The sequence below is a fragment of the Impatiens glandulifera genome, chromosome 7, assembly GCF_907164915.1.
Source record: "Impatiens glandulifera chromosome 7, dImpGla2.1, whole genome shotgun sequence".
Classification (NCBI taxonomy): domain Eukaryota; kingdom Viridiplantae; phylum Streptophyta; class Magnoliopsida; order Ericales; family Balsaminaceae; genus Impatiens; species Impatiens glandulifera.
This window is the reverse complement of record NC_061868.1, coordinates 48,296,900-48,323,406: the sequence shown is the minus strand read 5'-3', so window position 1 is coordinate 48,323,406 and position 26,507 is coordinate 48,296,900. Positions and strand designations below refer to the sequence as shown.

General features: G+C 28.4%; 3 protein-coding genes across 3 annotated transcripts in view; all 3 read right to left on the bottom strand.

Annotated features, from left to right (window-relative positions):
* The window catches only part of LOC124944671, a 40,949-nt gene extending 38,664 nt beyond the window's left edge, over positions 1-2,285 (bottom strand). The window contains exons 1-4 of the mRNA XM_047484988.1: positions 1,944-2,285; positions 1,387-1,490; positions 1,021-1,155; positions 889-939 (exon numbers count right to left, since the gene is read on the bottom strand). Of these exons, the coding sequence (XP_047340944.1) occupies positions 889-939; positions 1,021-1,155; positions 1,387-1,490; positions 1,944-2,040 (387 nt within the window). The 5' untranslated portion in view covers positions 2,041-2,285. The remainder of the gene's footprint in view (positions 1-888; positions 940-1,020; positions 1,156-1,386; positions 1,491-1,943) is intronic.
* A 5,998-nt stretch (positions 2,286-8,283) lies between these two features.
* LOC124910575 (FCS-Like Zinc finger 2-like) lies at positions 8,284-9,179 on the bottom strand. Its single transcript, XM_047451246.1, has 2 exons — positions 8,847-9,179; positions 8,284-8,750 (listed from the first exon to the last, which is right to left on the bottom strand). The coding sequence occupies exons 1-2, from the start codon at positions 9,122-9,124 to the stop codon at positions 8,543-8,545; spliced, it is 486 nt and encodes a 161-aa protein (XP_047307202.1). The 5' UTR covers positions 9,125-9,179; the 3' UTR covers positions 8,284-8,542.
* A 13,593-nt stretch (positions 9,180-22,772) lies between these two features.
* Positions 22,773-25,164, bottom strand: LOC124910776 (BOI-related E3 ubiquitin-protein ligase 1). The gene is made up of 4 exons (XM_047451453.1): positions 24,470-25,164; positions 24,245-24,375; positions 23,799-24,139; positions 22,773-23,721 (listed from the first exon to the last, which is right to left on the bottom strand). The coding sequence occupies exons 1-4, from the start codon at positions 24,514-24,516 to the stop codon at positions 23,170-23,172; spliced, it is 1,071 nt and encodes a 356-aa protein (XP_047307409.1). The 5' UTR covers positions 24,517-25,164; the 3' UTR covers positions 22,773-23,169.
* Positions 25,165-26,507: the final 1,343 nt, after the last annotated feature.

Here is a 26,507-nt window from a genome sequence, read left to right as displayed (position 1 = left end):
TGAAGCTCTATCATTTGTTGCATCATATTGAAAATTCAGATACCATAAATTCACTTAAACTTTGCAAGCCCTCAAATGAATTAGCAGAGAAATATAGCCTAATATATCCCAATAATGAAAGTTTATAAGATAAAATAACAAAAAAATTATTTTCCAAGTGGCAATTTAATCAATGTCATCCTTGCCTCCTAGCCCTCTTTCAGAGAAATTGACATTTGATTTTTAATATGAAAGTACAACATAGTGCCACACCTTAAAAGCTAGTTGTTATGGTTACATATCATAAGGGTTATTAAACCCTACACTAGAATCCCATAATTTTAATGTGGGATCCAAAACCCATACCTTAGCCAATTGGCTAATTACAATCCACCACGAGCCCCAAGTGAACATGGTAGGGTTTAGGGTACTCTCATTTACAAATTTATTTAAATCTCCACTTACATTGGTATCAAAAGCTATCTTGCTCTACTAACCTAATTCTTATAGTATTAAAACCACGTCACTATTACCCGTATACCCTAGTACATAACACCCTATATGGTAAACATGTGCCATACCTACTTTAAAAATTGATGACATAAAATGACTATCTAAGAGTGTATGAGATTCGTAGGAAACAAAGAAATTAGTCGGTATCCTGCTGATCCATGATTTTTTATTAATCGACCATGGTAAACAGTATTTTGTGTCTCATCCAAGGCAGATTATATGAAAGTGTAGAAGGCAAAAAAATATTACTTTTTAGTTAGAAAAATCATGATCAGAAGACTTTATTGAACATATATAATAAATTTCCTAACCATGCTACAGAGATTACCACTTTGCTGAATATTAACTACAAACATGAAATGTTAAGCTTAAACAAAGGTCAAAGTAAAATATTACCATTTCAGAAGTTATTTGCTGCCTAGTTTCTAAGAGCTTCATTTCTGTTTCCTGTCACAAGGTAAAAACGGAACTGAGATTTTTGAACTAATCGTGGGAATTCTCTACCATAATATAGAAAAGCATGTTCACCCTTATACGGCTTTTTCTAACTTCTTGTACTGCATCGTCACTGCTCCCCTCAACTTGAGTTGCAGGTTCAGCCAATAGAAAAATCCGATCCAAAGAGACAACTACTGGCTCTTGGCCAAGTCTGCTCCATGGAACCTGAAACTCAAAACCAAGAGAGAGAGTCAAGATCACCATAGAGGCTCAATTCAGGATTTCAAATGCCTAGAACCCTGAAACCGACTTTATGTCCCTACAAATGTAACTTGAATACCGGGCACATTAAGGTTTGACCTAAAGTAATGATTTAATCAGAACATTCATCAACAGAAGATTAAAACTTCAACAGATAAGATAACTAATATAAAATGCGAACTTTAGTCAACAAACCTTCAGCTTTAGGGAGCCCAAGAATCCAGCTTTAACCTTCACAGGCAACTTTAATGCATTCAGAGCCTCTGGTTTCAGTTGCATATTGTTTAGCTCAACATCACCTGGAAGAATTTTGGATCAACGTGAATGAAACGCTAACAGACCCGAGGAACAAGTTTGCAGACAAACTAAGAGGTCATGATATAATGCAGATTTAAGATATGAAGTCAACTGCACAATGTAGCCATTCTACCACCCCACCTCCCAAAAAGAAATCACATGAAAAAAGCCACAACACTTACAATGTTAGCACAGATTGTTTGTTTTGGGGTTTTTCAGATAAGTTGTGATTCTGGGTTATGTCATGATGGGGATTATTTGAAGGGTTTTTGGATATAATCCACTCAAAAGTCATTTTGAAACAGCTATTGTATTATGCAACAAGTTCAGAAGTTCTTTAAAGTCAACGAATTCTGGTGCCAAATAGATGGTTCAAGTTCAAATAATAACAATTCAGATAATAAAACCCAGGTGCAGAGTGAAATTGATATAGCAAGGAAGTCCGAGACACCAACCTTGCCATACGCTGATCTTTAAAGCTTCTTTATTGAGACCCTTGACGTAGTTGCCAAGGTACCTCTGCAACAAGTAGGCCACCTGATCCTCCAACATCTTTGATCAAAGCACTCTACTACCGACGGTGGGCTGTGTTGAGAGAAGCAACTACATATACAGGAGAAACAGTGTTAAGAAACATTTCACATAGGCAGAGAATCAGGGGCAGCGAATTCTGATCGGAGAAATTGGTGGGGGCAGGACAGAGGACGGATAATTGAAGATGGGATCCGTGTAAATGAGTCCCTATCTTCTCTAGATAGATAGATAGATACAGAGATTTTAGTGTTTTGCGATCATCGGAGGGGTGGGACTTCAGAGTCGTGTTGGGGCCGCCGGAATGCACGTGGATTTACCACGTGAGATATACGAACAAAGGGGAAAACGGAAATTCAACCGCATTTACATTATTGTCCGTTTTCTTTACGCTAATTTTTTTTTTATTGCAACGAACAATAACTTTATTAATTATCAAAAAGATGTCTCGAATATAATAATTTAATGTTTTTATTATTTTTGCTTTTTTGTTATATTTTTCCGGAACTCTAAAAATTACTTGTAAGATGATACTAATATCAGGTTGGATTGAATATATATAAAATTAACATTATTATAAAATATCACGAATTTATTCTCCATAATTTAGAGCATTCTAGATGTGTCATGACAAGAATGATTGTGAAGAGATATACCTTGGTTGAGAAATGGTATTTTGAGTTTTTAAAAAAAGCTTATTTGATTAAAAGTATACAAAAAAAAACTTAGTTTTTATTTTTTTTATCAAATTATCTTTTATCTCTGAGTTCTTATTTCATAATTAATTTATACTAAAAAAATTAAAGAACAATTTTAATATTTTAATATTTTCATTATTAAAATGATTAATTAAATAGTGATATGATAATTAAGTTTTGAAATAAAAACTGAATTTTATTAAAATAACTAAATATCAAATAAAGCCTTAAATTTTACATGAAAATATATATATAGCACCACAATCCACCATCATAAATCAGTAATAAAAAAAATTTAACAGATTAAAATACTTATTTTGATAGAATGATATTTTATAAATTATTCTTATAATTTACTAGTAAACTTCTCAATCTTAATTTAAACTATAATTTAAAATTAATTTAAATTTAAAACGTTTTAAGTTATAATTGAACTTATAATTTTTATTTTTAAACTAGTTTGTAGTTATTACTTTAAATTTGAATTTAACTTATTTTGATTTGACTAAATTAATTTGTTTTTTCAAAAGAAAATTTGAATTAAATTGATTATTATAATTTAGGTTTAAGTATTAGTTTTTCATTTTTACTTTATTTTTTTATTTTTCAAAATATAAATTCATAAATTGACCGATCTGATTTTATATAATTGACAAACGATGGATTAACATTTAAAAAAACGACGCCAACACATATGATGAATTTGACCATCACTTATACCATCCTCTCATGACTTTCACTTCAATTGTAAATTTTTCAGCAATAATCAAAGTCCATATATTTATTCTTATTTAAGACTCTTAACACCTAACATATCTAATACATTTTTTTTTGTTTAGTTAATATATGACAATTTATATGATCATTCCCTAAAATAGTTTAAAGTAAAAAAGTATTTTTTAAGAGTTTAAAATTTTCTTTTCAATTTTATTGATAATAGTTTTAAGTTTTAACTTAAAGTGAGGTTCATTCTTGAAATATAGTGTTTTATCTTGTTCCTCAAATCTAGAAAATATATTTTCATTTCATCTCTTATATTATATCATTTAATTTATTAATCAAAATATTAAAATACTATATATTTTAAATTATTTTTTTATTTTTATCAATATATAGTAATACATTTTACTTTTTTTTTACCAAAATATTTTATATCTCATCAAAATCATCGTGAATCATTCTTTTCAAATAATTCAGGTCATTTTTATAACATGAAATCTGAACAAGCCCATACTTTTGTCATGAAATAAATTTTAATTAAAAAATAAATAAATAGATGAAAGACAAAAGTTGTTTGGTTATATATTTTTTTTTTTATTATTATTCAATGGTCACTTTCATGATTGAATGAAAGTCTTAGATTCCAAAATAAAAATAGGCATATCGTTCTTCCCAATATAAGTAGATTACTCCACGAACACGACTCTTTAATAGTAGTAGGTATTATTATATATATAATTTTACAAAGTTTTATATATTATTTCATTCATTTTCAAATTAAAACCTTGTTCACATTATTACTATGATAAATTCATTTTATTTGGTGAGAGACTACGATAATGAATTAGGCTTGTTTGAGGGGAATCAATATAATGCAATCAATGATTTATTTTATTTAATTATCAGTAAAAATATTAAATAATTTTAAAATATATAAAGAAATTTTAATTATTTGATATAAATAACCTAAAATTAAAAAAGTATTAAGTGCTTGTTTGATCTTGGTATTTTTTAAAAAATTTATGGGTTTTGTCTAAAAAAAAATGTTTAATAAAAAGTTGGTTATTGATAATGGATTAAGATAAATTATTAAAATATTTATTTGTATTTAAATTTAATAAAAATGAAATATTTAAAATTACAATTAATGAATTAAATAATTAATTATTAGAATAATATTAATGTCAGAGAGAGAGAGTTTTCAAAAATATATAATAAAAAATACAATGATCAAACAAGCTCTAAAACTACATGATCAAACACAAAATCTCAGTACTTTATTTATTGGTGAAATGATATAACAATAAAGATTAAAGAAATTTAACCCAAAGACAAATAAATAAAAAAACTAAAAATAAATTAAGAAAAAAAAAAAGTTAGAAATCATCATCACTACCCCAAATTAAGGTTTCCCTTTAAACATAAAAATCAAAAAATAACTCACATTCATTTTGATAAAGTGTCACTTTAATAAATTATGATACATTCTTAGCTAACAAACAAAAACACAAGGCTTGAATAAGACTCTCAATTGTCCCACTTCTTCATCAATAGGTATTTACCCTATCATTTTTACCGACCAATAAACCTAAAATTTGAGGAGGTCCTATAAGTTACCAATATTACCCTTGCATCATTACATTTTATTAACTATATAAATAATTTCAAAAAAAATATTTCAAATTAACCATATATCAAACACTAACATTTTAAGGTATGAAAGTAGCAAGAATCAATGTCTAAGAGACAAAAAATTACGAGTTCGATTCTCACTTAAAACGTTTGAAGTTTAAGTGAAAATCGTGACGGTTGGGCATGGTCGATCCTATACAAAAAAAAAAATTGTTCTTATATTTTATTTAACTTGTTATATGAAAAATTAATAATTTTGTGTTAAATTCAACCAAAATAATATAATTTAGTTAGTTCAAACTTTGGTAGGATGACTTTTTATTCCTTTTTTTTTTAGTGTAGGGCTTGTAGATTCTTAATTAAAATAAATGACTTAAACCTAATATTAATTGAGTTTGTATTGATTTTCTCTCTAGATTGTAATATGAAGCACTAGGAGATTTCATGAGTGTGGCCCAAATGGCACATAGGCCGTAACTCATAAGCTAAAAGGATCCATCAATGATAAGCTTGTAAAAAATAAATAATTTAAATAAGATGATAAAAAAATGTTAAATAATAAAAAATTGGTAATAAGTTACATCAATTTGTAAAAATCACCATCAAAACTTTGGTGGCCTGCGGTTCCTTCATTATATTTGGAATCAATTAGATGCCCCTATCAAACAGCTCATTAACCAATATTGTCCAATGGCTAGAGACCTCAGTGGACTGACCTGGAGTTGAAAGATACACCATCTTCTTTTATTTAATCATAATCTATAGGAAATATCTTATAGAAAAAAATAAATGAATAATAAAATAGACAAATCAAATTTGATTATTAAACCGATGTTTCATTTTTATTTTTTTAGATAAATGTGGATTTCCGTTTTTCGTAGTGCGACTAATTCCTGCTCATTAACAAATTAACGAGACAGGTTAAACATGCCGCCTAACAAGCTCGGACCCAATACCTCGAGGAGACTGTGTTTCAGTTTTATCCTCACTAAAAAATATACTATAAGTTGAATTGAAGTTTTAAGTTGAAATAAATGGTCGTATTATAATAAAGAATAAATTGAATTAAATATATATTTCCTATCACTACTGTGTTATTGTGTATCCACTTATAGTCACCTCAATTTCCTTGTCGATTTAATGTATATTAAAACTTTACAAGTAATTTAAAATATAAGGGTTAGATACATTATTCATAACCTTTCATGGTGCCCATTTTAAAACTTTTTAATCATTGAAGTCAATAAAATTCTTGAAATGTGGAAATTTTGCTGCCAAAACTAGATGCAATTGCAATCAAGAGGGTCTCAATTTATATTGGCCCACTTGGCCTCCAACTTGCGAGGAAAATAAATAATAATAATTTGGGTTTATTTGTTTAGATTTCTTATAAGTTATAATGTTCGAGTTCTTTATATTTTAATTAGTCAAAACTCAAGACAAACAATATTATTTAGATTAATTTTCATTAAATTAACGTAAAAACTTGTATGATTTGTTTTAAGTTGCCATTTAATAATTTAATGCGTTTCAATTAAAATTTTAAAACTGAAGTCAAATAAACAAATAGGGTCTAAGTTTTACAACGACCGGAGACTTATTTGTCATGACATTAGGGTAAAGGCCTGTGACCGTTTCCTTCAGACTAAGATCCATTTCAAATTTTATAATATGCAGGTCAATTTATGTTACAATTTTAAAGATAAATATATTATTTTATTATTGTATTTAAATTATTATAAAACATAATGCTTAGAATAAATTATACTCACCAAATCATTTCGCAATAAAATATTATTAAACTTCAAGTATAAAATAACAAGTGTATACTTCACCACATCTTGAACAATTCAATGACAAAAAAAATTACTAATAAAATAATTGCATTAATTGATTACATAAGACTTGAAGTGATACCATTCTATAAAATAAAAATCCAAAATAAAAACCATTTTCTTCTTTGAAACAATCCATGTAGTTTTTAAGAATTGAAATTGTGACTATAAATTATTTAGCACTATACAGTTTTTTTTTTTTATATAGATTATGTAACAGCTATCAAAATAAAATTAATCTTATTCAAACTTAATATATTCGAGTAAGCTAAATAAGTAAACGTTGGATTATTTATAAATCTACCATATTATTATTATTATTATTATTTATAAGAAAAACAGAATTATTCCTAATTAAACATTAAAAAAATAAAAATCTTCATCAATAAAGTAAATGACCGGAGTGAAGGACCGTGCTCTAAAAGATAAATCATAGGAACTTACTAAAGAACTTGCTTTACTTTTACCTTTTACTTGCATTGTATACTTAAATCTAAATAAAAAAGTTTAGGTTTTAAAAAAAATATATTATATCATTATCATTATAATTATTTAATTATTTAATTTATCAATTAAAATATCAAAATACCTTTATTTTACTTTTATTTAATTTATATTTTATATAAAAAAATATTTTAATAATTTATCTTTAAAAATGATCAAATACCTTATATCTTTTTATCAAATAAATATATTTTTTTAAAATCAAACAAAAGAGGGAGAGAGAGATTTAAATATCTATATTTATATTTTTATGTTGGTCATTTTCTTAGTTAAGAATCACTAGATTGAGATATTAAAAAGAAAATAATTGAATTTGTGGCTCCTTAACATTAAAGAGTCCCAAATAGTAGGGATCTTAATGATTTGGGAGCTCTAAGCCTCTAAGAAGAAAAAATATATTATTCTTATATTTTAATTAAAATAAATACATTTTATATACCATTAACTAAATATAATAAAAATTCGGTAAAAAAAATAAAAAATATTAATTAAATTTTTTTTTTTTGGTAAGAGAGTGAAGTGTGATAATTAGTAATAGAAAAATGTATGGTTGTTGGAATATGTGGTCATCTTGCTTAGGGTTATTTCGATGCTACCCATACAGGCAGTACCTGTATTCCACTCATAAAATGACACTTATACATAAAAGTGAAGCATTACCTTCCTTATTTGTTGATTATTTTCTCTTTGTACAAATGGCAGTGCCTTAATTGATACAGGCACTACCTGTATAGGTAGCATCGAACTAACCCTTGCTTAGGCATGGTAGAGAGAGAAGTCAACAAATTAGTTTGATTCAGGTAAGTTAGGAAAAGAGATTGTAAAGATAAAATTGCATTTAAACGTTAAAAAAAAAAAAAAAAAAAAAAAAAAAAAAAGGCAGAATCAAAGCAGTTCTTCTTCTATGAAGATTATACATGTACTACTCAATCTGCACCCAAAGAGAGAGCGTTGGTTTGTTGGTTAAAAAAAAGAAGAAGATGAAAATACAAAATCTTAAGATCTTCGGAGAAGACTATATATTAAGCAGCAGCAGCAACAGCATATATACACTACTATATATATATTAACCCAAAATTACATAGCCATTTAACCAATATATATATATATCTAAGTAGAAAATAGATATATTAATTATGCTGCTACAGCCCCTTTATGGTGGAAAGGGTATTCTCCTCCTGATCCTGGCCTAGATTTGTTTGGAGATGTTGAATTTGTTGTGTTTCCTTTTCTGATCATCCTCAAAGATCCATTATTATTATTCCAACTCTTCTTCTCTTTCAATTCCTCTATCTCCATTTGTTCTTGCCTGCAATCATCGCTGCAAAATGGGATGTCTCCCCTGATCATATAATTATTAAACAAATCATTAGTCATTCAATTCATACATACTTCCTTCTATTTCGAATTGATTTGATTGATTTGGAACAAAACAAACCTGTACATGAAAATGTCCTTGTTGCCCCCGAGTGACTTTTCGCAAAGGAAACAAGCTTCTAAGAAATGAGGATGGTTTTGCTCCTCCTCTTGGAATCTACCAAATCTCATCGAAGAAGAAGAGTATGATGATGGTGATATAGAGAGGTTTCTGAAGCTACCTCTCCTCTGTAAGCCATAGTGAGCTTTTCCACCGGCCTGCAGCTCCATACCTGCAATAAAAGCGAGTCCATCGTCGTCTTCCTCGTTGAAGCATGACCGCCGCCGGCTAGAATCCATTTATTATTAACACAAGCACTTCCAAATCTGAACGAGAAAGAAGGGCTTTGTTGGACAGAAAATATGGGAGGACAAAGCCTGGATTATAAAGGCATTATTATTAAGCCCCTCAGCTGGGGAAAAAAGGAGAAAGGTGGAGAGCGGGGCCAACTTATGATGTCATTTTTTATATTTTAATTATATATATATATATATATATATAACATTTAAATTTATTCATTTAAATATTTATAAAAATATTACATATCTATCAATTTGGATTAACATCTAAATTAATTTTATGCACTATCTAATTTGAGAAAAACATTCAAGGATAATACAACGTTATTTTGAGGTTAATTCTGGAAAGTCAATAAATTTTGTAGAATTTTATTATTTTTAATATATATGGATATTTTTTTTAATTAATAATAAAATTAAAAAATATATTATAATATTTAACAAATTAAAAACTTAAATAACTTATTTTTATAATATATATATATATATATATGAGAAAGGATTAGGTGATGGAATTTGATGAAGGAATTTGGTAAGAGAATCACTTGACATAATTTTATTCGTTGAAAAAACTAAAAAAATCAAATAATTTCTCTTTTTTCTCTTTCTTCCCACTTTTACATTTTCCAACAAATGAAAGGTGATGCCACGTTATTCCCTCACTAAATTCCCTCGCTCTATCACTCCTTATATATATATATATAGAATCCTCAAAATAACACATACAATTTCAATTAGAATTATTTTTTTTTAATAAGTAATGATTAGTAAGAGGTTGAAATTTTTTTTTGACAAATAAATTTAAAAAAAATATTAATATATATTGATAAAATAAATTTTTTTAATAAATAAAATTTTATTATTTTAATTAATTTATTGAAGGTGAGGTTATGAATATCATATGTTAATAAGTTGAAAAAAAATAGTTTGATTTCATAATTGAATGTTGAAAAAGCTTTTACTAGAGTGGCGTTTTCGTGATTAAGTTGAAAAAGGAGTACTAATTGAGAAGGAATATGCGCAGCTTCTATTGGTGGAGGGTGTCCTAGGAGTCGGGACCACGCTACTCGCGACCCAACGTCACTCAGATGGTTTGTTTGATTTCATAAGTTAATGTGAAATAATTATTATAATAATTTGAACAAATAAAAAATTATTATAAACAAATTTAAATCAACAGGAACTTGTATATTTTTTTATGAATAATAAAAATAATGTTATTGAATATTTAAGTAATTATTGAATAAGCATAAAGAAATATAAACTGCTTGAATCAAAATAACCCTAAAAGGATGCTCACTTTTTAAAACACTCTTTGTTACTCTCCAACGCTATTAGAACGTGTTTGGAACGGAACTGCTTATGATATTGGGATTGACTTTCAAACAAGGCTCTGTCGTACATTCACGCGCCATATAATGCGATTGGACAATCTTTTTTTTCTTTAATATGGGCCTATATTATCATGATTCCTTCTCGGTCTATACCGGAAAATCAGGAGAGAGAAAGATGACGTATTGGTTACTTTTAACCCCACTAATTTTGTTTCTTCCTTTCCACCACCCTTGGATGGCATTATTGTTATTTTCCTTTTTTTCTTTTCACTTCTTTAATGAAAGAACGAATATTAAATAAACCCCTCAACTCTTTTATTCTTACCTATTGAGTCGAATAGTATTTAAGTACAATAATTATCTTGTTAATTTTTTTTTCATTCTGAATGTCTAAATATTTTATAAGTTTTTCTTGACTAAAAAATAAGGACTTTTTTTTAGCTCTGTATAGTATCAATTATTGTAAATTTAATGACGATATTTAATAAATGTTAAATATGTCATTGTATTAAGGTCATAAACAAATACACCTCCAATAAGTCAACTTTCTCTTCTCTAAAAATTATCATTTTCTTATGTGTTTATTATATATTATGTCAACACTTTCAGCATTATAAGTTTCAAACCCTCTTCTTTATTATCAAATTTTAAAACAATTTATACTTAAAATTAATTTGGTGAAACTAGCCATTTAATATTAATATTTTTGAAGATTTGTTTTTATAAAGTTTGAAATGATAGATCAATTTAATTGATCCAAAATTCTCAAATTAAAGGGAAGAATATTTGAGACTTAAAATTCACTTACAAAAAGGGTAATTTGAGACTTGCCGTGTATAAGATTTATTTGGTTATTTATGTATAAGATTAATGTTAATTTAAATTATGGCGAGTTAATATGGTTATTTTAATAACTTGAGTTATTTAAAAGTTAATAACTGATAGTGATTTTGAGGATGTGTAATTTTTTTATAAAAAAAATAAAGGATATTAATATATAATGATAAAATAAATTTTATTTTATTTTAATTTAATTTAAAAATATTTAATATTTTAATTAATAAATTATATGATTTATATAATGTGATAAATATAAAAAAAGTAAAATGATGTATTTAAATTATACAACTCAAAAGACTATAATAGTTTTGCACCAAGGTCTCTGGAAAGGGAGTACACGTCTAAGCTACCACCTGGAAATACAGCAGCCGGTAAGGATTAAAAAAATCGCAAATGCCAATGTACAATAATGCTGTTATGGAGAATTATTTATAAATAAATAGTGGTGGTAATTGCAACATGTCGGTTTAATGGAAGATTAAAGAATTAATTTATAAGTAAAGAAAAATAGTTAATGGTATTAGCAATGTCAGAGAGACAAACAGACAAACAATCTCGTGAACTGTATTATTAATTAGACAAACAAATAAAGTATGATTCCTTTCTTAAAACTAATCTCTTAATCGACTTTTTTTCCCCTTAATGACGTGTTCCACATTCTCAAGTTATCATTTCATATTCCAAAACCTAATAAAATATGCTCTCACACACATCTCTGTTTGGATTCAAAAAGATTTCATTTATTAGTCTATGATAAATGCAAAAATTAAAGTAAAAAAGTAATCAAATTTAGTACAAGTTAAAATAATTTAATAAAAGTTTTGTTTAGGAGATCTTAATTCTGAAATTTGATTCTTATTAAATATATTTTAAATTAAAATTAATCATAATAACTAAGAAACTGATGTTAGTTTTCTAAAATAAATATAAAAAGTAAAACAATTTATCAACATGAAACATTCTCCCTATTTAACCATCCATTTTTAATTTGATAGTAAATATTTATTTGTATCTAAGTATTTTTAAATAATTTTATCATAATCAAATATTATTTCAATAATTTCTTATTAATCACATCACTAAATTAATTAATTAAAATATAATATATATATATTAAATTCATTTTTATATTATTATTTTAAAAATACTTTTATAAAAAAAAAATTACAAAACTTTATGCCAAACATTATTATTATAATAATTCACAGAATTCCAATAACCCTATATTAAACAATGTCCTAAATTGGGTTATATTTGTTTATAGTCTTACAAAAATTGGATACAAAATATTTTAACTTTATGAAAATATGCATTTTTAATGAAATTATAAGAGTGGTTTAAACTTAACCACACCAAAATAAAAAAATAAAAAAATAAAAAAATTTACAATTGAGGCGATGAGTTATATATATAGCTGGGTATTTTTTTTATTCCAAACTAATAATTTGATAAAATATATATATATATATATATATATATATATATATATATATATATGAAATGATGTTATATGGATGTAGCACCATTTATGAGGAAAGGGCTATAGGGCTTACAAATGTGTGAAGCTGAATGGACATGGACACGTGGGGGCATTTGGCCAACGGGCTAGGAAGAACTTGGTGCTGACACCTTATTGCAAATTACAATATTATTATTTGATTCTTAAACATTAGATTTTATACCATTATTTATTTATTTATTTGAAGTGCTAACAAAAGGCAAGCAAGTCATGTGAGTAACATTATTACAACTTAGATCTAGCTTTGTTTAAATTTTAATTATTTTTTAAATAAGATGTGTAATCGGGTCCTCACACCATAGCGCATAGCTTATTATGTGAAAAAAAAAATGAGTTGGATAAACAAAATGTGGATTTAACACGAAATAGGTAAATAATATATTTTTTATTGGAAAATAATTTTAACATATTAATATAGTGCGAAATATTATTTGTGAATTTGATTTAAAAATATTAATTTTAATATTTTACCAGGTTATAAAATATATATGAATACACAACATTATAAATAAAACTCAATAATCATATGTAGTCTAATAATAATTAAAGTGACCACTTTCCACATTTGAGATTAGAGTTTAAATCTTTTTAGATGTAAATTTGAGTGAATTATGGCATAATTCTCTTTGGGTTTTTAAAAAACCGAACTAAAATTAATTTTCTAATCAATTATTTTTTAACAATCACATCATTCATTCATTAACCAAAACACTAAAATACCTTTTATTTTAAATTATTATTTATTATTTTATTTATATATATCAATACCCTTTAATCATTTTACCAAAAATAATCATTAATTTCTCAAAATCATCACCAATCATTATTTTTTTCTCCCTCTAAGTTTTTTTAAAAAAAAAAAAATCCAAACAAGACCTATATATTTTTGAGGGATAATATGATTGTGGTATATGTGAGTACAAAATTTGAATAAATTAGATGTGTTTGAGAGGTAGTATGATGATGGTACATGTGAATGCAAATTTGAATAATTATATGTATTTGAGGGATAATGTGTATTTGAAGGATAATGTGATGGTGGTATTTATAAGGACATATTTGAAGCGAAATTGTGATAGTTGTATATGTGTATAATGAATTATATGTGTTTGAGGTGATAGTGTGATGGTGGTATATTTAGAGTACTATGTGCAAATTTGAGAGTATTATTTAAGAAATTATAAAAATATAAATTAGAAATGATGTTACAAATTTGAGTGAATTATATGTACGGATTTTATAAAAATATAAAATTTTAATATTTTATTAGTTTATAAAATATATATACATATAGATAAAACTTAATAATCACAAATAGTCTAATGGTTAAAATTATCACTTTTCATACTTGAGATTAAATTTGGAATCTTTGCAAATGTAAATTTTAGTGAATTAATGTTTGAGGAATAATATGATTTTAGTATATATATGGGCAGGGCCGGCCCCGAGATTTGGGCTGCCCTAACCCCATTAGAAAAAAAAATGTCGATACTTTTTGTTGCACTAAGTCTAGTTTAAAATTTTGATAAAAAAATAGTTTTTGGTGAGGTTTGAACCCATAACCAATTTAAAACTCTAATTCTTATCTTCAACAATCAAAATAAATGAGCTGCCCTGGGGAGTGAGTTGTCCTAGTCTGAGGGCTTGCCGAGCTTATCCCAGGGCCGACCCTGTATATGGGTGCAAATTTGAATGAATTATATGTGTTTGAGGGTATAGTGTGACGATAATATATGTGAAATGTATTAATAAACCCTTCACTATTTTTAAAACTTGATAATAAATTATATGTGTTTGAAGAAATAGTGTGATAGTGTCACAGTGGTATAATTGAATATAAATTTTGAATGAATTATATGTGTTGGAATGAATAGTGTCATGATGGTATATATGGAAATTCTGGCCCTCTTATATTATTTAAAGAAGTTCCTATTAATTTTTTTTAACTTATCAACGAAAAGCAATCCAAATTAGGTTAGATTCCGGAGGACAATTTTGTATTATATATCCTCATCTATGAGAGGTGTTATTATCACATGATTATTTTGTTTTTAATAATTTATCTTCCATCTTTGATTTATTATTATTTTTTCCAACTTCTCCACCACTTTCTATATAGTAATAATATAAACATTGAAGCATGGAGATGAACTAATTAAATAGTGAGACAATAAATTAATCCAATTGGTACTAATAAACTTTCTTCACTAAGTTGTTCATTTCATTATCATGCTTGACCCATTATGTTTTCATTAATTATCATGCTTAATGGACCACAAACACTGGCGAATTAAACTGATTTTATTATTCTTTATGTAATAAGTACTCTCAATAACTAACTTATAATTGACATAAACTTGTATAATCATCCACTTTATTCTCCCTCCTTTGATTATGTGTCCCATTATTGTCATTTGTGCTGCTATATATATACCCGTCTTTATTGTGAACAAAATATATAAAAAATCTCAGCTTTTAATTTAATAATTTTTAAAAATTATTGTGACAAAATAATATTTTTAATTAAAAAAAATGTTTGGAATAGAACTAAGAACATCATTTTTACAATATTTTGTTTGGTTCGAGCCTCCAACCTTTTTTTCAAACAACTCCATTAATTTTTATAAAACACAAAATACTATAGATACGATAGATGTGACCATTTATTTAATCGGACTATTGGAACAACGAGATCGTCGAGATGATTTGTATAAATGTCGCGTAATTTAAGATGAATCCTAGAAATAGCAGTATTTTATGTTTGATGATATGTTTGGTTTCCAAGGCTATTTGTTCAGTTTGGTTAATGTATGACACAAATTGTATAGTTTTCTTTTATTTAATGGTCACTTTTCTTGAATGAATGAAATTCTTGATTCCCAAATAAAAACTAGGTATATCGTCCTTCCCAAGATAAATAAATGGATTATTATATCATTTCACAAAGTAAAGTTTTATATTATTTCATTCATTTTTAATTAAAACCTTGTGTTCACATTATTACTGTTAAATTATAAAAGTAGGGCCATTTTTTTCTTTGATTTTTGAAGTGCATGCACTTAATATTTTTTTTATTAGGTGAGTATCTTGCCGTAACGGTTGGTAACGGTTTTATTTGTCGTTACAATTATGTTTTAGTAACGGCATTCGATGCTTTCAGTAACGGTTTTCGCCCCTACTGATACCTACTTTTCTACTAGTGTTGCCTTATTAAATAAAACTAGGTTCATAATTTCTAACCTATCCATCCAATAAATAAAAGATATCATCCCTTTTCTTCCCAACCCATAAGCATAAAAGTGAAAGCGGTAGAAGATTGAAAGAAGAACCTGAGAAAAGGCGAGAACTGCTATTGAGGCATCGATACAAGCAAGAACTATATTGACAGCAACCAAGATCTTGGGATAACAATCACCGTCTCTCAATTCGAGCATCAACATATCTTCGAGAGTTTTCGCTGTCTCTTCTTCTTCCTCACATTACACTGCTTCCAATTCCATTATTTACATTGTAATAAGATAGGAATGAGTATCTCTCTTCATGAAAATGAAATGATTGACCGAGCAAAATGCTGAGAAAGTCTTGGTCCAAGTCTATGATTCGAATACCGTAATATACCACCGTCCCAAAAGGGTATCTTTCACGAGAGATCTGCTTCAGGATTCGACTAAATGTCTTTAGACCGAGAGAGAAATTGAGATTCTAGAGAGAGAGAGAGGAGAAGGAGGCTTATAAAGGAGAGAGACAAGGCCATTTGTTAGATGAGTTTTATCCTTTAGCAAATTCAATTTATTAAATCATATTCACACATTTTTTATATATAAAAAAAAAAAAACATTTTATTATTAATAATATACCATTGCAACAACTGAAATAAAATCGTCATGTTATCCAATTCCAAAAAATATTAAATAAATAAAATATTAATATCACTAATTTAATTATCAAAATTTTTTACCATGATGTTGACTCTTAAAAATCGATTATCTGAATTTTATTTAGCCCGTGCATTTCCACGAGTAATAATATAAAAAACCGCGAAAAAAATTACGAATAACATTTTTAATTTTATTTTTAACCGTTTTAAGTTTATGGATGGGTCAACACATAATCCGACCCAATTATCCATTTACTCAACATCATTATATATTAGTTAGTTAAAAAGTTGAACTTATATTAATATTAAAACGTCCCGCATTTATCAAATTTGGTGTTTGAATTTAAAATATAAAGTCTTTGTAGCTTAGTTGGTTAAAGAGTTGTACTTGTTTTGTTAGGTTGCAAGTTCGAAACATACCTCTAGTATTTTTAATTTTATTTTTAACCGTTTTAAATTTAAAAACGGGTCAACCCACAATCCGACCCAAGTATCCAAATTAACCACAGCTCTCGACCCGGCAATCCGGACACTTTAAAAATTAAGCATCATTATATATATATAGATTATTATATTTTATTTTATCATTATATTAAAACCCTTTAGCCTTTTTACCAAAAGAAAAAAAATATATTATTTTATATTTTCTAAAAATCACCACTAATAATTATTTTTAAATAACTCAGGCTATAACCATAACCTAAATCCGAACAACAGTGGCTTGGTTATTTGAAGGTGTTGAAGAAGCAGATAAACACAAGGAACATAACCTCGACGGGGGTAATCTGAAAATTGACATATCTGAGGAGCTGGCCCAGATTGCTGACATGGAGGTTACAAAAGCAAGAACCACCTTCTGCACCACCAAAGCCCGAAGAAAGGGGCGATCCACCCACTGCAGGTCTTGAAGAAAAAGCCAATAGCCCTTGCTCAGAATTAACTGAGGACTCAACCCAGTTTATCAAGCAACATGCAACAGGAGGAAAAATATTTAAATTATACCAAAGCAACAACCTCATAATAAAGTAAAGTATCACACATATTTTTATGAAATAATAGTCAAATTATTAAAACTCTTTATTTATTTTAATCAGAATTTATCCTCTCGAAACGAACTACTTTATTTCATAAGGATTGAATTAATTCTAAATATCTCATTTAAATTTTATATTAGCCTCTGAATTGTTGACTGTTTGTAAAATGTATATTTCGACATATACCCTCAATTGAGTTATTCTAAAGAATTCAAACCCAGAAATGTTAGATAAACGGTGGCTGTTGTCCTCAAATATTATTATAAATAAATAATCACTTAATTAGATATTGGTTATTAATTAGTAGTATTACATAGTTTGATCTAGCTTTATTCTTAATTACCGAACTCATTCTTGAAGAAAAAGATTACATAAAATGATCGAAAATGATTTTCGAAATATACGAGAGAACAAGAAGAGTTAAAAGATAAATTTAACTCTTATTATTTAATTTTTGCATAGATAAAATATATTGATCATGAATAAAAAAGTGAAAAAAAAAGCAATCCAGCTGAAACCAGCTAATTATATATGTCATGTGAAACTCCATTATTTGGAGTCTCTGAAGGTATCAGATATAATAGTAGCTTGTGACAAATTAAGGTGAGATTCTTGTACTGTTTTTGTTTTAATAGGTAACCATTAATTAATGAGATTGTACAAATCTATGTGTCCAGATTGCATAATATCATTTATTGTTCAAATGAAATGATGATCTCTATTCTATTTTATATTTTGATAAAATTGTCCATTTAATTTAATGCTGAAATGGGTTATAGACAAATAATTAGTGGTTACACTAGTTACTTGTATATAAAGAGAAAGTCTCGAGTCCTTACTATTTTCACCATTAATTCATTACAACTATGGGTATAGAAGAATGTAATTAAAACAAATATTTAATTTAAATATTTTGAATCATTTTTATAATGGGTTCTTATAATGGGATTATAATTTGATAGGAGATAGTAATTGGATCCAAAATTCTCATTTGTCTTATAAAATTGATAAAACTCATTAGAGGAGATATTTGACAAATTAAACAATATTTTTATCGCTTAAAATATCTGAGTAGATATAATTAATTAAATTATTAAAATTGTATATATATTTTAATATTTTAACTAAAGGTTATAGAATGTGTTCTATCAGCATTTGAACGAATATTCTACATTATGCAACCCCATTTAATCAAACTTTAATTTGATAATTTTATATATATTTTTATCAGTTTATATATATAATTTTTTTACTTAGTCATTATTATGTTTGAGTTATTTAAATAATCCAATGTCCAAACCACTCGAACATTATTTTATTATTTTTCATTTTACTATTTTTTTTATCTATCGTATCATTTAATTCATTAACCAAAATATTAAGATATTATATATTTTTTATTTTATTTATATATATTAATATTTTTTAAATATTTTATTAAGAAAATCACCACTTTCACAAAATAACTAGGCTATTCATTTAAACTCAACTCGAAGAAACCCTTAAGTTTAATTGATTAAATGTCTCAAACAATAACGAAAAAACTTATAGGAGGGAATTTGTCTTCAATATACATTTGATAATTTGTATTTATCTTCTCTTGACATTTTATAAAGAGAATATTTTATTAAAAACTAAATGTACAAGAAAATTATATTATAATGTTTCACCATTCCTTGAGCATAGGCCATTAACTAGGAGGTGACACTTGTGGGAAGTTGAATGGACACGTGTGTAGATTTAGGCATTAGGGCTAGGAAGGACTTATAGAAAATTATTATATATTACTATTACATTTGATTCTTAAACATTAGATTTGATACGAAATTACTTTTTATTTATTTATTTTAAGTTTTCCAAGCATTTTGTTGCCAAAAGGCAAGCAAGCCATGTGACAGACATAATTGCAACTTATTTGGATTTTAATTATTTTTTAAACTATATTGTTTGTTTTAAAATCTAGAAACATCTAACATCAATTCTTTCAATCCAACTCATCAAGTACTTGGAATCTCATAAGGTTATATTTGGATTAGATCTACCTTTGATTTAATGTCTCCTCCACTTTCTATATATTCAAGCATGAGGATGAACTAAATAATGAGACAATTACTTAATTAATTAATTAATTAAATAATGTAATTGGTCCTAACAAACTTTCTTCATTAAGTTGTTCCTCTCATTATAATGCTTGACCCATTATGTTTTCATATACAATGCCTTATGCCCTACAACCTATGTGATGAATAATTTAGTTGGAATTCAAACGAAAACACGATTATTTGCTTACTTTTACTTTTGGTCTATCGTTGATTACCATAAAACCCCTTTTGAATTGTCTTTCTCTTTGTCTGTAGCTCTCGATTTTTAGCATATGCAAAAATGTTTATTTCCTTAATCTTTTGTAACTAATTTTAGAAATGTTGGCTTTTGATTACTTGTATATTCTTTTATATCATTCATGCTAACTCTAGAAGCTATTGCAAAGGCTCTCAAATATTTTATTATAAAAATGGGCTGGAATTAATAGGGTTTGGTTGGCCCAACAAAACGGTCCATTTAAACTAGACAAGTAATTAAGAGAAACAATAATAACATGTTTGTATACCTCATTGTGTGGTGGGACAACATTTGATTTTTCTTGAAAGTAAGTTTATAAGTTATTTTAATAAAATAAAATTATAAACATATAGGTAATGGTTGTTGTTGGGATGGGATGGATGTTATTGATGATTATTGTCCTTTGGAAATTTGGATGGATCCCTAATAATAATAATCATAATAATAATAATAATAAAGCTATATATCTACTCGAGATAGGATGTCTTTTTGCAACTTGTTAGAATTGACAACATGATGCGCTATCATAATTAATTAAGAAGATTTAATCTATTTTTTTTCATCATATTAATAATTAAAAGCTACATTGTTTTGTATGATACATACTTGTCTGTCCACTTTAAATGGGCCAAGATTGGACTCTCTTTCTCAAGCCCAACATCTAGATTAATCTTATTTATCTTTTTTTGAGAAAAAAAATTATATTATATTTTGTTAGATGAGAATTTATTATCTTAAAATCATTAAATTGTTAATTTATTATAAGTTTTAAAAGACCTGTATACATAAATATTAAATAGATAATAAAAAAATAATCTTATTTTAAGCTCAATACAACTCCTAATTAGATCTCTTATGGTCTATAGTATTGAGACTTGTTCTTTTGAGTTATTTAAATCACAAACTCTAAGTTAACATTATTTCATTTTTTTTTTTTTGTCAGTTAAACTACTTAATTTATTAGTCAAAAATATAAAAATAAATTATATTTTATTTTATCATTATATATTAATACACTTAAAATATTTTTATCAAACAAAAATCTCTACTTTCTCGAAATTATCACTTATTAAAGATTTGACTTGGTTTCTACTTTCTAGTTGTAGCATAAATAATTTAGTATAAGTAATAATTATTTGATAAAATCCTGAAATAGGGTTGCTTGATTGAAAAGAAGGCCTCCATTATTTTATCTTCAAAATAGCAAAACAATTATTCATCATAGAGAAAAAAGAAAGGAAGAAAAAGCATTGCATGTTAAGTAGAATATATAGTACGTAATGAAGGTAGTAGTAGCAATGCCATAATCACACACAAGACTGAAGATTTCTGATCAAAGCTTGCCCATTATTCATTCATTGCACAGTACACATTATCATACCATATCGATCATAATAATAATAATAATCTTGATAATAACTAGCTATCTAGCTAGCTAGCTCTAGTTCTAGCTAGGCCCACCTAACTCTAAGTGACCTAATTTATTATCATCACTATTACATATATATACAACTTGTTTTGTATCATTGTGGGTGGAGGATCATGGATGGATGGATTGATGATGAAAATGGTGTAAATAATGGTTGTCATTCTGTTGGAATATCATCTACTAGTCTATATGGCATGCACCTTTTCTTTTTCATTTTTTCTGATCATATATATATGTATAAGTTTATTAACCACCACCACCACCAAATTAAAACAACAACAACAACTATTGATGATCATGTGCATGTGAATGTGACCCATTATTATTAATTGTTTAGATGGAATCTTTTCAGAATTTGGTTTGGTTTGGTTTGGTAAATTTGTTTGAGAGATGATCATGGTCATGGGTGTTCATTATCAAATCCCATGTTGTTATTATTATTATTGTATTGTGACTTGTGACCTGTAAATATGTAGATCGAAAGTGGGAGTTATCTTGAAGCATCATCCAATTTTAGTTTGATATATATATTTATAATGAATGGTCAAAGTGATGATATATATATATAAAATGGTTTGTCTTTTTCTCTCCCATTTTGCTTGCTTACAAGCCATTGTTATTTAGACCATTCCCATCGAAATAGAAAGAAAGAAAAGAAAAGAAAAGAAAGAATCTCACGCATAGTTTTGACAAGAAAATGCTTCTCATCATCTCTGCCAACTGTTTGTTTAATTTTTTGATACTAGTCTATTTGTATTTGTATTTGGAATCACTGGTCAATCAATGTCAATCTCAAAGGACGATATATACAACAAACCAAGAGACTGTTTGCTTTGTCTTGTCTTGGCCCATGTATTTTCGGAATTTGAACCCCACCCCCACCCACATTTTCATCAAAAATTTATTATTTTTATGGGTAGATGGATGATTTACTCTATAATTAAAAAAAAATAAAACATAAATTAAGACAAGGATGGTTAATTAAGCTTGTTTGTCATTTTGTAGGAAGTTGCTTTCCTAAATGAATTGTCCAACATTGGAAGCTTCTCGATTATCAATAAAGCTAATATATACATACATCCAGCCAAAAGCACTACAACACTCACATTTCATTTTTTTTCTTGCTTCATAAATACATCAAGTAATGTATATTCTTGCTTCATTTCAATGTTAAATCAAATCATTCATTATAATATATATTCTTGCTTCATTTCAAGGTTCAATAAAAAAAAAAAACCTAATCTCAAAATGTTAAGATCTCATTGAAAAAAAGAATAAGGTGGGCAAAAAAGGAAATGTCACTTCTCATGGTAGTCAATGTACATGATGATGATATCAAAGAAAGAAATAAAGAAACACTACTACCCACCAAACATAATGGCCAAATGTGAAACACATAAAAGTCTTTGGGGGGCGAAGTGAACAAAAGAGAAATTAAATATAGAAGGTGATGATTTTTAATTAAAATATTATTTTATAATAATAATAATAATAATATATATTCATAGATTATTTAAAAATTTAATTTGGTTTTCTTATTTTAGATGATGGATGGCTCCTTTTCCTGTCTTGTCCTTTCTTCCTTACTCCGCAAAACAACACTTAAGCTGGTTGGTCCCACCACTCTTAATGGGCTTTGATATTTCCTTTCAGTGATTGGGCCCAGGGCCCATTAAGAAAGAAAAACCTCAACGCTTGAGCTTCGAAAAGATGAACAGAGAGGGCAAGAATGAGGAGGAGCCATGGCATCACATGCACTGCACAAACAAAGATGCCGACACGGCAAAAGTACAACCGAGGCAACTCGTTTCCTACACGCCTTACAAATCGGTCCATTCCCAGTTGACTCGGTCACCACGACTCGGTCAGGATCAATATAAGCCGACTCTGCGTCCTCCGCCGCCGCCGCCGCTTCGCATCCTGTTTCCTCAACGGAGCAGCCGAGGGGTGGTGGTGCATTGCAGTTCTTCATCATGGCTTGTTGGAGCTGAGCCTGTAGAGATATAGCCGCAGCTTCTTGCGCCTTAGCTCGGGCCTGCCAGAGTTGAGTCTCGGCGCCTAGCTGAGAAGCACGAGCCTCTAGCTCGGCGTGACGCCTTAAAGCCTTCTCCACTTCTACTTCTTTCTCTCTCATCTGTCGAGCTAACGACTCCTCCGCCGCGCCGAGAAGCGCTCTGTAGTGTCTCTGTCTTTTCTCCGCTAATGTGCGCCTCAACTGTTCTCCCTGAAAAAAAACAAACAAAAATAAGAAACACTAAAATGGGGGATGTGGGTAGGGATGATTTATGATTAGAAGATTACCTGAACTTGGAGGAAGTTATCAATATCGTCTCTTTGCTGTCGAATCTGTGCTGCCAATTCTTCTGATAGAAGAGAGAACAGAACAGAGGACTGGGTGGTAGACATAGATTGTTGGTGTTGATGTTGTTGTTGTTGCTGATGATGTAATTGTTGTTGTTGTTGATTGCCGAAGGCTAAACGGAGACCGGTGGACACGACGTTGTGCGGGGGAGAAGTATGAATCTGGGAGAGATCAATGATATGATTCTGAGAGGAGGGTTGGTTTTGAATGGAGAATGGACTGATTTGGGAAGGAGTCCCTAGAGTTTCTCTTCCTCTCTTCCTTGGATTAATCCCCATAACTGCCAACCAATCGAGAAATGAGGTTGGTTTACAATCATTCATTGAATATTGAATGAGACTTTTAATTGGAGAAGAAGAAGAAGAAGATATAGAATCAATCTCACCTCCATTGTTGAGAACCATGTGAGATTGATCGGTGACAAACCCACCAGCACCACCACCGCCGCGTGACTGTAATGTGTAGTCGTTGTTGTTGTTCCCGAGTGTATTAGTATTCTTAGACTCCTGTACGTTTCTGCAATATATAACATTTGAACTAATGAATGAATAAAACTTAATAGATAAGAGGGGAGAAGGAGAGAGAGATGGGATAGAGAAATTATTATTACCTGTTAAGGAAGAGGATATTGGATGGGCATTGAGCTTGGACGGCCATTGTTGTTGTTGTTGTTGTTGAGGTTGAAAAAAAAGAGGAAATAGGGGAAAAGGATATAAAGGGTGGAAGTAATTAACGCTAGCACACAAACGGCATGAAAGAAGATACCCCAAGCCAAGCAGAAGAAGAAGAAGAAGGCGGACTCTTCAATGATAATTAAAAAGAAAGAAAGAAAGAAAGAAACAGCGCAGCACACAGGACAGAGATGATGATGAATTAAGAGAGACAAAGGATTAAGATTTAATTCATCAAGAAACCCATCACCCAGCAGCAGCAGCTTGATTGCGTTCTTCTTCTTCTTCTTTCCTCTCTAGGAGATGTATATATAAAAAAGAAAGATGCTGATGAATCGAATCAGTCCAAGGAAAGGGGGACAGCAGCAACTATATCTCTTTCTTATAGCTTATTCTCTTCTTTCTTCTTCTTCTTCTTCGCGTGAAGGTGGGGGCTTTGCTTTGCTTTTCTACTTCTTCTTCTTCGAGGAGTCTCTCTATCTATTCTATGTTTGTTCTGAGACAAAAGCTAAATAATCAATCCCATCTCTGACTATATATATCTTCCCCCATTTCAGTAATATCTCTCTTTTTTAAAAAACAAACAATTCAGAAAGAAAAAGTAAAAAAAAAAGAAAAAAGAAAAAAGAAAAAAGAAAGGTGTTTCCTCTCCCTCCTCCTGCTGCTGCTGCTGTATATACGTGTATGTATGGTGGGGTGGTACAAAAGAAAAAGATTAGATTAGACTGTATAGAGAGAGAAAGTAAATTAATGGCGCCTCACTCACCTCACCTCAGAAAACGGGAATTGTGTTGTCTGTGTGGGGATGGTGTTGGAAGTTGGGTTTGATTCAGTCGTCAGTCAGTAAAGTCAGTGGTGGTGGCCAAAAAACACCGCACCAGATACCAAACCAAAACCAAACCAAAACAAAGAAAGGACTTTGCCGTTTCTTTTTCTCATCTTTACCCTTTTTTGTTTTTACTATCTAGCTATTTATTAATCACTTTTATTTTCTATAAAATAGTTCTATTTTCTTTCGTGTATCACAAGCCAAATACAATCCATCGATCCTTCCTTCCTTCTTTATATTCTAGTTATGGGACCGACTCACTTTATTATACATCTACCCTACCTATTTCATTTTCATTTTCATTTTCATTTTCATTTTCTATAATATAACTTATGATGCTAAGAAACTAGGAGGCAAATTATAATCTTAATTAATTAATATATAATTTGTCACCATTCAATAAGATTCTATCTATTATGGTTTTGTGAGTAAATTGATTTTTACCGTGAGTAAAAAAAATAGGTGGTGATGTGAGAGAGAGAGAGAGAATAGGTCCGACCTAATTGCATGGTGACTAGTAGTGGGGATGATAGATCATGGAAGATGGGGTGGCTCAATAATACTAATAAATATAATACCTCACAAAGTTATTAATAGTGTTTTCACCTAAATATTTAAAATTTATATATTTTACAAATCACTTATTTAGGAGATGAAAGAGTTTCTCAATATTTTCTACCCATTCCAAATCATTTAACTATAAACCATCGTCATATCTTTCTTTTTTTTAAATGAGTGTCCACTACTTTTTCAATTTGTTTATTTTTGTTATAGAAAAACTAATTATATGTTATATTATTCACAAAAAATATATAATACACCAATTAGTTAGCAAAAAGTTGACCCGAGAACAAATTGATGACCCAAAAAATAACATTTAGTTCGAGTGTATTATGGGTGATTTTGGAACCATTATGAGTTGTTGGAAATTAGCATTTGTCAATTTATTTAAATTTCTTGGATTTAATAAAAACTATTTTTTTACCCCATATATATATATTTGGTGGATAATATGGAACGAATTTGAGTATTTGACTAACAATGAGATTACATTTTCCATATAAAACTAGCCAGAGAATCTTCCCTAAACAAGTGACCGATTCTTATGGAAAATAGTTAAATGGGAAAGAAATTTGGTCTTCCTTGTC

Coding starts and splice junctions, on each gene's coding strand:
- LOC124910776 (XM_047451453.1), bottom strand. CDS start 24,516: ATGGCCGTCCAAGCTCAATGCCCATCCAATATCCTCTTCCTTAACAG. Junction 24,140..24,244: donor CATGGTTCTCAACAATGGAG/GTGAGATTGATT, acceptor ATTGGTTGGCAG/TTATGGGGATTAATCCAAGG. Junction 23,722..23,798: donor ATAACTTCCTCCAAGTTCAG/GTAATCTTCTAA, acceptor GTTTTTTTTCAG/GGAGAACAGTTGAGGCGCAC.
- LOC124910575 (XM_047451246.1), bottom strand. CDS start 9,124: ATGGATTCTAGCCGGCGGCGGTCATGCTTCAACGAGGAAGACGACGAT. Junction 8,751..8,846: donor AAGGACATTTTCATGTACAG/GTTTGTTTTGTT, acceptor TTATATGATCAG/GGGAGACATCCCATTTTGCA.